Genomic DNA, 13,958 nt, shown 5'->3' with positions numbered 1-13,958 from the left:
GTTGTTTTCCCCCCAAATTAGTTATAAGGAAATTCAGATTGTTCACATTGCAGTTTAGTTTGCTTTATAATTAAGAGTTGTTAATCTGTTATTTATTGGACTTGCTTTTAGGAATTCTGCAATGTTTTAGTTACTTTTTTCCTATATATTTTTATTATTTTATTTCATTGTTTCCACTTGGGGGTTGAAATGTTCCATGAAAACACTTGTGTGGGTCTGGAGTCTGGCAGTCGCTCTGGGAGTTCTTAGCCAGGGTCCTTCTCCATGGACCAACCACTCCTGAGCTTATGGATGGATTGCATTTTTCTGATTTAATTTTGCAGGCAATGCATCTGACTAAAAATTTGAATTTCCTTTTCCACCAGCAACATGACATTTGGGTCAAATGTTCAATAAAAAGAGAAGCAATCCATGAATTCTTTGCATATTTTATTTTTCATTTTGATTTCCAACTCACACACATCTGGCATATTTTACATCTTTGCAATAAAACATGGTTACAATAGCTTAAGGAATTTATATATCCAAAATATTTCACCATGATCTTGAGATGAAATGAACTTATCTTCCAGATGTTCAATATTCTCCCAATTCTAAGCTACAAACTCAAGATATTGCTTACAGACCAATGATGAATAACTTAATCATTACATTGATTCCCCATGATTTCAGAATTTTATAAATACAAACAACAATGAAGAAGGTATTTAGTGCTAAAACTTACTAATACAAGGTGGAGAACAAATAAGAATCACATCAATAAATAATGATATGTTTCTGGTGCCAGTACAAAGAATCCGTTACCTTGTTTTTATCTTTTTTAAATAAATGACTGCAAGTGAGTGTAAAGTCTGAGAAAATTACATTCCTGTTACATGCCTCATAGCCCTACCGACACAATATGTACATCTATGACAATACAGTCACCAAATATACAAAGAAGAAACATGAAGTAAAGTGTATATACCCCTGGGTGTGTTACTTGATCCGTAGAATGTGCGGCAAATTATCCTGATAGTCATCGTTACAGTATTGTCAGACATGAAGTACCGTCAACAGAGAATGTGGCTTAATGCGTGACTTTCAGAAGAATGTAAAAGAACAACCCCAATGAAGCTAAGGTCCTTTTTAACCAAGCTTTATTTCCAAGGAGATGAAGAGAAAATCTTAATTGCTCTCTCCCTGCAATGTACAGTATGCCAAATGTGATGAATCTAGAAGTCTAGCACTCTTGCTTTGGTGGGAGTCATTAAGCACGCGAGCATCCTCTCATCTCTCTTACGTGCTCCTGCCTTTCTATCACGGTACTAAATTAATAAAGGAAGGATTTTCTCTTCCTCTTACAACGCATAAATATGGCAAACAATGGCTTCATATCCAAACGCTTCATGTCATAAGCAAAAACTCCACTTAGAAGGGGGGGTGGGTTGAGATTGAAAAGAGCAAACCATATTTCAGTGGCAATGACAAAACTGCGGCTTGTGCCCCATTTCAACCCTTAAATGCAAGCTGGGCCATTAGGCAGTTCACTTCAACCTGTGAATGTCGCCGTTTCATCAAGACATTCAGGTTTAAAGTACATGCAAGTTGTAACTCCACAATAAAGTTAAGAAACATTTTTTTGTTCTTTATACAAGGTTTTACTTTTACAAAAGTATCCCTTTAAAGTTAAGATGTGCATCTGATGTACAAAGTATCAAACGTAGTTTATTTTAATCCTTTTAATTATTATTATTTTCAGCTTGAAAAGAGGCTGGAAATGGGAAATGTATGCTAGGTTCATGGCCCCAAACAATGTAACAACCGGACACAAGTTTCCTCAGAATATTCAAAAGTCTCTTGTGACGTGTTCTCCACTAGCTTTTCTCAGTAAACAAAGGTATATGAAATAATTACCAAAACATCTCCTAAGTCATTATAATTTACATGATACAAGCTCATTTCTGCAGCAGCTGGTGTTCGGTTGTGAAAAAACACACAAAGTAAAATGGTTGCTGACTACAATGGACAGCTATTGCTGGGTGTAATGGAATGTACAACGGAGGTCGATGCAGACTTGTTTTTCCACCAGAGATTATGCCTTTCAGTAGCACTTGTGCTCTCAATTTCGCCTTTGCTTTCAGTTCTTCACTCCGGTTCAATATCTATTCTGATGCTCATAATGCCACCGATTAAAATCTATATTAAAAGCTACAATGCTACCAGAAGCCATGCCAGTAATTAGAGTCCTGAAAGAGAGACAGAGACACAAACTGTACATACTGAGTTATTTCTTTAAAAAATGTTCACAGCAGTCAGGTTTTTCCACCCTCAAACTATACTTATGCTGATTCCAAAGATCATAGAATCATATTAGACATACAGTGGTACCTCGGGTTACATACGCTTCAGGTTACATACGCTTCAGGTTACAGACTTTGCTAACCCAGAAATAGTACCTCGGGTTAAGAATTTACCTCAGGATGAGAACAGAAATCGTGCTCCGGCAGCGCGGTGGCAGCAGGAGGCCCCATTAGCTAAAGTGGTGCTTCAGGTTAAGAACAGTTTCAGGTTAAGAACAGACCTCTGGAATGAATTAAATACTTAACCCTAGGTACCACTGTACAAGAACAATGATGGAAATGTGATATTCTGCTACTGCATCTAACAATCTGCATAACACAGATGTATTTCTGGGTAGGCAAGTGAGTGAAATTAGGGATTTTCATTGAGCCATGGCTGCCTCCATCTCCCCTCCCGTGTGCTGCTAATGAGAAGCCTTGGTCAATGAAATCTGAAACCATGCCAACAATGAAACATGGTGAATGCTAGCCAGATTTTTCTTTTTTTAAATTAAAATTACACATGTATATCCTGCCCTTCTCCAAAGGAAGTACAGTGGGATAGTCCCATGACCATCTTCACAACAACACTGGGAACAAGGCTGGCTCAAGATATTTAGGCATCTGAGGTGAACCACAAAATCTCCCCCTCCCAGAGAAAAACGGGTGAGTGAAGATCTACATCAGGAACAAGGGGGCTTGGAATCAAATCAACCTTACCCAGTGGTTGAACTAGGAATAAAAAGCTGTTGCAGGGGGAAAGGGGCCTACTCAGAATCATGCTGGGCGGGTGCAGAGCTCAGGAGACCCCAGAGTGCAGCACTCATCATTTCTCCCCTAGGGTGGGAGAAGACCAGCAGATCCTCTCATTTGCCAAGAGACTGCTGTAGAGGCAGCATTGTGGGGGCTACTGAGGAGGGAACAGATCCGGCCTCCAAGGAGCATGCCGCAGCCATCAGTGCTACCGCAGAAGTGGCAGGCGATGCATTCCTTGGAGGCTGGATCTGCCCCTGTGGATCCTGCCACCTGAGGTGGTTGCCTCACCTTGCCTAATGGGTGGGCTGGCCCTGCCGGGGAAGGAAGGTAGAAATAATGAGTTGCTGACACATACAAAAACCTGGTACTGCTGCTGCTTACCTGAAAGGTGTGGAGGTGGAGCAGGGCAGATGTGAGGTGAGGTCAAAGCTGTGCAGGTTCACTAGCAGAAATGCTGGATTGGCTGTCAGTGTTTGCCTGCACATCCATGAACTCACCGCCATCCTGCTGCCACGCCATCCAGGTAAGCAGCAGCGATACCAAGTGGCTCCATGGCATCAGCTGCTCATGAAATTAATGCTTGGCTCTTCTAACATGCATCATAGCTGAGGAGGGGTTTGAACTCGGAACATCCCAAGGGGGTCCAAGCGTGAGAATCTATCTGGTACCCCACATTACTATCTACAATCCTGACCGTGGGGGTCACAACTTTATAGCATTAAACCAAAGTTTCACAAGTGGGTAAGCTGGCTCTTCACACTCCATTTTGTGTTTGGGTGTAGGGAAAGAAACAAATGCATACAGATTCAGTAGTGGAGAGAGTATGCATATGTAGAATCACCCCAGAGAGGTTTGCCTGGTGCCTTCATTATAGATTTTTAGGCACCAGGTGAAAACGTCCCTCTTCAACCAGGCCTTTGACTGATTACTATTCTACAGCCTTTTAAATGTGTCTGTGGGAAGGGCGGGGTATTGTTTTTAATTATTTACATGTGTTTTTATCTTCTATTTTATTCTGTGAACCGCCCTGAGATCTTACGATGAAGGGCAGTATATAAATTTAATAAATAATAATAATCTCCGCCTTTAAAACGTAAGGAAGTAGGAGCCCAGTCGAAAATGCAGCATGAGGAGTCTACCGTAATGCAGCACAATTGAGTAAGAAAATTAGAAGCTGTACTGCTTAATCCAGAAATCATGGAGAGGTGAATTGTATTGTGTGTTTCAAAGAGAGGCTGAATTACTGGGGGGACAAATAACATGTACAAGTTTGAAGAGGCTCACTGCTTCTCTTGGGTTGCAACTTACCTCTGATCATGAGACAGGTCCATTGCCCTAATGCCAGCATCACAGCCAGGGTAAATGTAGAGCTGCTTGAAGTCACAAGCCTGCCATACTTCCACGACTCCATTATCGCCACCCGTAACCAGATTCTGCCCATCGCTGCTCAGGAGGATAGCCTACAGATGAGCCAAAATGACATTAAATGCTGTGTAGACTAACACAAACAGCTTCTGTGAGAGGATATTTCCTTGTCCAGCCTAGGACAGGAGCAAAGAAGGCTTTGCTGGAAGTCACCATGGATCATTTCTGACTTTGCCCTGCAACAAAGGTGCCATCAGTAACACCTCAAGAACTCCCTTGACTCTCTCTGAGGTCTCAGTGATGGATTGGACTCCTCAGGGCCCCGTATCCATGTCTTGGCTCCTAGTCAAGGGAGGACAGATGTCAAGCCATGTAAACTTTTAAAGCACAGACACTTTAAAATCTGTATGTCTAAAACAGATATACAGGAATCATCAAGTGCTCAGTTTTAAAAACAGAGAGTTCAATTCTAGATTGAATTAGAGCCGAGACGTTTTTCCAGTAAATGTGATCCCTAATTTTCCAGTGATCACTAATTTCTCATGAGACTTCTTCAAGCATTACTGTTGTTGTACATCATAATAAGTTCTGAGAGGAAACACTTACCCTGGTTGAGTCGTTGATCTCCATCTGTGCCAAGAGTTTTCCATTAATGCTAAAATTGCTGAACCTGCCTCGTTCGTAGTAGATGATGCAGTGGCCTTCACTAGACACTGAAATTAAGCGAGGATACAAGCAGTTTTCTGTTCCTTCAAGTGCTCTCAGCAAGTCTCCAGTAATTGTGTGCACCAGGCAAGGTCCTTCTGTATATTGACAAATAATACAGTATATATATAACAGAGAGGCACATAATTTAGTTAAATTATGCCAAATGCATGCAGAGATGGCACATAGTGGTATATAAACAGTGAAAGAATGTGCAGGGGAAACAATGTCTCTGATCTAAAGTGGTGCTTCAGCAAAGTGAAATATACATTTAAACAGTGAATCGCTTTCAAGTAATGTGCACATGTGGGTGTGTGTATTTTCACATTTCCATTGCTGAGCAGAACAATCCCAGCCCATAAATCTGCTGGCTGAAAGAGGTTAGGAATCAGGTGGCGGTTCCTTCCAGCCAACAAACAGGAGAAAAGCTGCTGGGGAGGCTACATCTAGCACAGAGGCTTCCAATACACCCACAGAAACATCCACCAGTGGTGTTTCTGCAGGCAATAGATGCTACTATAGCTGCCCCCCAGTGCTCTAAGGATGAAGTAGATGTGGTTTGGGATATATTTCATTTCCGCAAGAGGCTCCAGGACTTGGCTCATTAGCCATGCAAGTCTGGAGCTGGTCTAGGCAGTTTTCCCACTGGTTACAAATTAATTGATTAAAAAAAAATGGGGGTGGAGAGACACATTGTTTCCCTTACCCTGGTGCGTAATGCAAGCCAGGAGGTCTTTGAAAGTGGTGGATCACCCACCACTTCATTTTCCTACCTCACTTACAATTGTGGCATGAATGTTTAAAATATTTTTCTGAAGCAAGTCAGCGGTCTAAGTCATTTCACCCTGTCCATATTTATCAAACATTTCGTATCTGTACAGCAGGGACAATTTTTAGCTGAAGTTTGGTGCTATCTTAAATAGTTGTGTTTGTGACTCTGAATGTAAGAGGATGACATACTCCTTTTCGTACCCTACTGTGGCAAGAGATTTGTCATTCTGATACAAAACTCGAGATATTCAATGAACAATACATCCTTTCAGCCACATCTTGGATATCATTGTATGAAAATTATCGAGGAAGTAAACTGTAACACAGTTTTGTCTTGCTTTTAAGTATACTGTGAAGCAGATTAGCTTTTTTGAGACAAATGGTCATGTGGTGATAAATTAGTTGGATTTTAAGGTGCCACAGGACTTTTTTGTCCCTTTGGCATCAACAGAAAAGCACAGCAGCTCTTCTGGAATCATGCATACAAATTCAATACACAGAATGACTGAGGCATTTTCTTAGATGCATCCATTAAATTTGTACACACAGTTTACAGCACGTGGGCAAACCCATTTACTGCCTTCCTGCCTCTGGTCCTTCCTTCACTCATAAGCATCATTGATACTCAATTTTCCACACCTCAAAAACTATTCCCATCCCTAGGAGTTTTTAAGAATAAAACTTTCCACTTTCACCAGACCAGCTGAAACTATTCACAAGCAATTAATTATTGAATTTTCAATTCAGCAGCTTGGATGCTTGCAAACCTGCATGGGCTCATAGCAGCCCATGGCAGCTGAGGGCAGTGGTGGAAGTTTACAAGCAGGCCGGCTGGTGGCAGATGAAGCTCTGCAGAGGATACAGAAATTAAAATATATAGCATGTAGGATAATGGGCGGAGGATGGATTTATACTTATCCTGAGGCAAATCTTACTGATGAGGAAGTTTCAAATTTGTAAGACTAAAATTGACAACTGACCTTTAGCACCACTTATGACAAGTCCCAGTTCGGCACACACTGATACGCAGACAACTTCGTGGTCGTGACCAGTCAGAACGGCTCTGGGAGCAGGATAATCACCTAAAACAGATGCCACACAAAAAGATGCCACACATCTCACGTAAAATATAATCCATCAGCAACAAATCAGATTCAAACTGGCTTTGTAACTTTTTATCTTTCGTTGAACCCCTGTTTCTCCACCGATTGGCTCACTCTTTGTTGGGCTTGAGCTAAGAGTTCATAATGTCCTTTTCTATATTCTCAGAAGCAACATAAAAACAGTAGGCTTTGTAATACCTTCTGGGGGAAGGATCTCTCTGGTATTAACCTTCTGTATAGTCAAGAATAATAAAATCTTTGGGGCAAAACTAGAGATGGCCAGATTTGTCCATTTCAGTTTCTTTTCCCAGTCCTGAGTTCAGTTCCTCACATTTCCACATCAATTTGCAAAACATTTTTTAATAGAATTTCATAGACTCACACAATCAGAGAATTGTAGAGTTGGAAGGGTTACAAGGGTAATCTAGTCCAGGAATCTTTTGCCCTGCATGGAGCTAGAACCTATGACCCTGAGATTATGAATCTTGTGTTCTACCAACCGAGCCATTTTATGCATCTTTGCATATAATTTTGCCTAACATACACACTTTTGCAAAGCAATTCCTTCATCTACATTCCCCCAATCTATGCTTTTTAATGCACACTTTACATGCATTTTCATAGACATTCCTTGGCTGGAGAACTGAATCGCAAAATTCAGAGAAATGTGAAATTTGAAGTATAGCTGTGTTTCAGTTTCTGTATTGTTTCAGGAAGTGGTAGATTCACCTTCAAGTGCAAACTGAACTGAATTTCTCCTACATCTCTGGGCAAGACTGACATTTCCTTCTTGTTTTCCTTCCTAAGATTGGATTAGACATTATGATCCCTGCCAAGGTGAGTTGTTACGGTCTTCTCCATGAGAACTCACTTGCAGCAAGGAAACAATGAGAGAGTTCCTTGGGTAATGGCCAGCAGTGGCCAGCTGCTATATTCTTAGAAGCTGGAAGAGAGGTTTTGAATTTTGATACTGGTTAGTAACTATATTTCTTTTGTTTTTATACTATGCTTCTTCATGAAGCACAAAACTAACTAACTAACTAACTAACTAACTAACTAACTTACTATAATCACTTATAAGACATGTGGTGTGTTCTAATATTTTAAAGTCCAGCCATGAGATTTAGAAATGTAAGCATGGTTTGAAAATAAGCTTTTAAAATAAATATTGGATTGCAATGTACATTCATATGACACTAGGACCAGAGGTTTTAGGGAAACACCTTTTTTAAATAACAAAAAAACAAAAAAAATCACAATAAAATGCTAGGTACTATAATTTGCACCAAAAAGAAAAAGAATAGATTGAAAATAATTATTTTAAGCGGCACAGTCAACACACTTATATTTATGATGCAGGCAGGATTAGTCTGCAAGACTTTGCCACTCCAAGCAACTGCAATTTTCCAGAGGATGTGGGTGCAAATCTAAGCTCACTTGCAACAGAGCACACCTGTTACTTTGCCCAATATATTGGTGTGACCACTTGTGTCCAATGTGCTGTCTAACCAGGCTGCCTAATTATGGATGGTGCCTACCCTGGTTTCACAGCACCTTGGTTGGTGCTTATTTAGTGCTATTTAGTCACTTATAGACTGCCTTTCATTGCAAAAGCAAGGCGATTTGCAAAATAAAACCAGTTTTATAAATAACAATAAAACATAAACCAGAATATTCAGAGTTCAGTAATGCAACTAGAAAGGAAATTCTGTTCACATTTTTGTGTGTGTGTTTCACATTCTTTCTTACTTAAGCTCTACAGGAATATGTTGGCAGTAATATTATGAAGGGTCAAATTACTATGAAAACCATGAAAGTTTTTGGCCAAGATGTGGGTCAGGCTCTGTCAAATGTTCCCAAGCAGGAATAACTGTGTTGGGTTTTCCTGCTTTCTATTAAACTTTGTCATGTGTGGGTTTCTTGGCTCAGTCTAGCCTCTTGTTCAAAGGTCCCATAGGGTGTGGACTGATCTTTCAAGGCTTTGGAATATGGAAGATCTTGCTTCAATGAAGTGAGTTAGAAAAGCCAAAAGGCAGGATCCTTTCAGAATGGGTCAGTTTTGACATTAGGTCAATAGGTGACTTGGGAGGGACTCCTTGTGTTAGTACTCCACCTGCATGAGCAGTATAACATTAAAGTTATGCACTCAGGTGAAAGGTCAGCTCTTCTGTGAACCCACCACATCCACATGCTACAGTTTGATCAGGTCTCCCACTGTCCTCCCATTTCTCTTGATACCGGAGAACTTCAGCTTTGTACATTTTGAATATGTTATTTGGGTCATGACTGCAATTAGCATGCTCTATTTGGTTATGTAAATAGCAGACTCAAGGAAGCTTGAACAGCCCAGGGCCATGGGGATAGAAGGGAGAAACCACCTCTCTCTCTCTCTCTCTCTCTCTCTCTCTCCCCTTGACAAGTCTCCCATTTTTGAAGCTGCTATTTGCATTTCAGTGGAAGCTTCCACTGAGATCAAAAGAGCCTTCTCTTGAAATGTAAATAGGAACTTCAGAGAAGCCCTTTTTTTGTAAAACCATGCAGGAGAGAAAGAGTTAAACCTTCTCTGCCCACCTCTTCATAATCCTAAGGTTGTTCAGACATCCCCACAGCTGTTACTTAAACAACAACAACAACAACAACTGTTCTAGTTACAGGTAGGTAGCCATGTTAGTCTGCCGTAGTCGAAACAAAATAAAAAAAATCCTTCCAGTAGCACCTTAGCACACAAAAGCTCATACCAATAACAAACTTAGTTGGTCTCTAAGGTGCTACTGGAAGGATTTTTTTTATTTTGTTTCAACAACAACTGTGCATGTTAATTGCACATGCACAATGTCATGTGGTATCTAGTTTGCTGTTTGATCCATGCTTTAGAGTTGATTTAAATGTACATTAATTGATGTGCAGAAAGAAATTATGATTTTTGAAGTACTGTACACTAAAGACATAGGAGAGAGTGTAAAGGAATGTCTAAAAACATGATTACTGATACTATGCCGCTCCCACACTGCCCCCTGACAGCTTTCCAGTCATATGTTAATTGTAAGCATAATTCTGAAAATGGCCACTTTCAATGTGTTCCTATGTGCACTTTGGGAAGCATTCTGGGTGGTATGCAACTAAGTTTTACTCAGAATAAAACCATTAAAATTACTGGACATGGCTAAGTTACAGCCATTAATAACAATAGGTCTACTCTGAGTAAAACTTAGTTCAATACCACCCCCCAGGTTGAAAAAAACCTAAGATTTCTCCACATGTGTAATAAATGCACCCATAGCTGACATCACTTGCACAACAGGATTAAGTTTGCAAGGGGAAGCATACATTTGGAATTTCTTAAGTCTCAATGTATCACTTTTCAAGCAAAAAAAGAGTTGTTTAGAAACAGGTTTTGTTGTATGTCTCAGATTATCCACCACTTGCAATAAATTAAACTCAGTCCAAACCTCCTTTTCAAAATAAACAGATACATATTTGCCATGGAGAACAAAGACCCATATGCGCATAGAAAAGAGCCAGAGAAGAACAAGGTTATTACAGAATTTGGGGTGTACAGGGAGACGATAAGGAAAAGTGAGAGTAGTTTCCCTGTTGTGAAAGAGTATACAGGACTGGCACCAACATTGTCTGAAAGGATTGTGTGTGTGCGTGACAGTGAAAACGAGAAGGAAGCTAGGAAAGACTCTGCAATACATCTGTTCTGTGTCTCTGGGCAGGATGTGCAAGGTTTTGATAGGAAGGGGCCGTTTCTGTGGTTTACTGCATGTTTTGTTGACTCTGTATTGCTAGCATAAGGGAGATGGAGGTGAAAAATAGAAATTATGTAAAGGAATGATGCAATCCTCCGAAAGATGTTTGCATCCTTTCACCTTTCCTGACACAACAGCCCGTCACAGAGAACGACTACAATGAATGACTGCAATTTTTAAAAGTCTAGTGGCATTTGTGCATATGCTACGTGAAGCATTTGATTAGAGATGGGCAACTTGTTCAGCACAAAGAGTCATATAGGAAACACATCAGGAGACAAAGAGTCTCGGCTCAATTGCATATTTCAGAAAGATGCTAAACTACAGCTGGCAGAGGGCTTGAACTTATTCTACAATATTCTTATTTTGAAATTGCTATTCTCAAATGTGAATTACTTGAGTTGGCCCTTGAAAAACCTTGAGAGTTTTTTTGACAGTTGAAAGGAAAGCAAAGAAAGGCAAACCAGCCCATTATCTCTATTATGCATGATTCTGGAATACCAAACACACAGTTCTCACTGAAGCTGCAGGTTATCTATAATTAAATTGAATCTGTACTGTGATCCACTTCATTTGCCAAGGCAAGAGCCCACGAGGACCAATATGGTCCTTGAAAACAAATTTTTAAAGAAATCCTAGCTATACTTTGCTTTCCAAAGCCTTTAGAATCAATCATAGCTTTGCAATAACAGTGAGTATCATTTCACCCTTTAGGGACAAATGAAAGAAAATACAGTTTTAATCAGAGATATATTCTTCCAACAAAGCCACTGTGTGGGGGAGGAAATCTCACCCCACATTACATTTCACTGCAAAAGGCAGAATGTCATGGACCTTAGCAATCATTCACAATCCAGTAAAATATTCTGTCACCAGCACATCACCACTGATAGATGTAGCGAGAGGTTAAAGGCTGTGGCACCAGGGGAGCTGCAGGTGAAACTTGACCACTGTGAATTGAAACAGCATCACTTTGAACTCACAGTAATTTCCCCAACGTGGCACCTCTGTATCTGCAGTAGAATCACTTCAGGGCAAAATGATAAAATATACGAGACCAAGCTACCAAAACAGTTCCCTCAATGTAGTTTAAAATAAGATGCTCGCTTTTGTTCTCCGCAATGGACATAATATGTGATTTGATTTCTGTGGAAGACCGAATGTCTTCCAATTCTAAACAGATAAATATTATTAATCTTTTTTTTTATTCTGAGATGTGCTTGTTTCCTTGCAACCTAATATTTCAGGTGCAATGGAAACCTCTCTCTCTCCTGCCGCATCCCAGTTTTAGAAAGCACAGTAGCACACTGCCAAAAGTACTATGGGAACCGTTGTTTTAAAAAGCAGGAGTCATCAAAGCATCTCATCATTGGCAGAACAGTTTTCTTATCTGAAGGAAACCAGAGCACTGAAAACTAAGCATTTATACAATCACCTATAGACCAGGTAGAGGCAACAAAAGATCCCGAGGATCAAATCCCAGGGAAGAAGCACTGTTCCTTACTTTTCTCTACAACAGCCTACCTGTGGGTAAGCAGCCTAGGTCTTTCTGGGCTGGAGATAACCAGCAGGCCTGACATTGCTATTCCTATTCTAGTTCAGGAAAGTGGAGGCTCGGACACATGAAAGCACTTTAAAAATGCAGCATATAGCAAACAGGTGTGTGTTCCTGGCTCCCTCCATTCCCCATGTTTCTTCTGCTCCATTGCTTCCCACACATGCAGAATGGGCAGATACCCATTCCCATGCCCTGTGCTGTTTTTTGGGAGAAGAGGGAGGTCACAGCAGGATTTGCTGCCGCCGCCACCTCTCCTCTAGGAATTTCATTCCTATTTTCATTGTGAGTGATGGGCTGGAAGAGAAGCTATTCTGACAAGAAATCCAACAATGAATGCTGGGAATGGCATCTTGTGCCTTGTTACAAGCCATGGCCTGAAGTGGGTTCGCACCTGCCCTATGACTATTTCTTGGGCTCTGATAGGAAACTCCCTTAGGCCCTGGGGAGGTAATTTCTGTGTCCCTGCTCTTGATAAACAGCTGAAAGGTTGCACCAAACCTGGGGTTGCATCTGTCCCTCAATAGACAGGAAATAAGGCATACAAAATTCACATGGCTATATTTTTGTGGGAGGAAACGGTGAAATACATGGGGCACAAGCATGTATGCAAGTCTGACTGCAAACACAGATATGTGAGTCTGTGTGACCTTTTTATTAAGCAATCAAAAGTCATTTTACCCCTGAGTTGGCCTAACACAGTTTCAATGTGATTTTGAAGAAACTACACTGCAAACAACAGATCTGAGTGTGCAAACAAAGCCTGCTGTACTAGCCACCTCTCAAATAACATAAAGTCAGAAGAAATAAAATGTACGAATGCAGGGGATGTTTTAAGTCTAATGATCCTCTCCTTCCAATTTATTTAGAGAGTCTTTTAGATTTGAAATATTTACTTACAAGTGACTTAAAATACCTTGAAAAGTGTTATTCAAAAAAAATCAATGTTGCTCTCTCCCTGGAATTCTTTATAGACACATTTAGTATTTCCAATGCATGGGGCTGTTTACTACAGTCATTTATTGAAGTACTGAACTTTCCCTTTAAGCATATGTAAAATGTGTCAAGTGATACAAAATGCACTTCAGTGTCTTTAAGGGATATTTCCTATAATTGGTCCACAAACTGAGCTTTGGGCTGGCTGACACAACACGCTCATAGTGCTCAATGCAAACACGGCCAGGGAAAGCAACGTTAACTAACACCTCTGGTGACTATCTGGTATGTAATGAGAAATGTCAAGTCCCAAGATCAATGAAGTTTCAGACTCTGGGGACACAACAGGAATAGCATTGATCCTTTTAAAGAAACCAGTCAAAGGCTGAACGCAATATATTGCACAGATAGGCTCAAGAGGATAAGCGGCCAAGTCCAGCATACCTACATGACAAAAAATTCAATCAGCTCTTAGCACAAGCTGCTGGCTCCATTCTCCTTCTTTTCATGCAAGGAGAAGGTTCCAATTAAAGTGTGCAAATTAATTTTTATCACTTCCAAATTAGTTTCTGAATTTGTGTCGGTTTCAGAAGAAAACATCTGTCCTTCACTTTCGTTGTTGCAATTTCAGCTATTTGGGTATTTGCTCAAAGATTCAGATTTTTTCCTCAACCTTTGTTTTTTGTTTTTAAAT

The 13,958-nt window shown here is 40.4% G+C and overlaps 1 protein-coding gene across 6 annotated transcripts in view; it reads right to left on the bottom strand.

Annotated features, from left to right (window-relative positions):
* Window positions 1–412: 412 nt before the first annotated feature.
* Window positions 413–13,958, bottom strand: part of NBEA (neurobeachin) — a 359,299-nt gene continuing 345,753 nt past the window's right edge. For all 6 annotated transcript variants that reach the window (XM_053386038.1, XM_053386039.1, XM_053386041.1 and 3 more), the window contains 4 exons: window positions 6,899–7,000; window positions 5,049–5,245; window positions 4,386–4,537; window positions 413–2,228 (listed from right to left, as the gene is read on the bottom strand). In XM_053386038.1, the coding sequence (XP_053242013.1) occupies window positions 2,138–2,228; window positions 4,386–4,537; window positions 5,049–5,245; window positions 6,899–7,000 (542 nt within the window). In that variant the 3' untranslated portion in view covers window positions 413–2,137. The remainder of the gene's footprint in view (window positions 2,229–4,385; window positions 4,538–5,048; window positions 5,246–6,898; window positions 7,001–13,958) is intronic.

This window comes from Podarcis raffonei, chromosome 4 (assembly GCF_027172205.1).
Source record: "Podarcis raffonei isolate rPodRaf1 chromosome 4, rPodRaf1.pri, whole genome shotgun sequence".
In the NCBI taxonomy this organism is placed as follows: Eukaryota; Metazoa; Chordata; class Lepidosauria; order Squamata; family Lacertidae; genus Podarcis; species Podarcis raffonei.
Note: the sequence above shows the minus strand (reverse complement) of the source record. Positions and strands in the feature narration are given on the sequence as shown.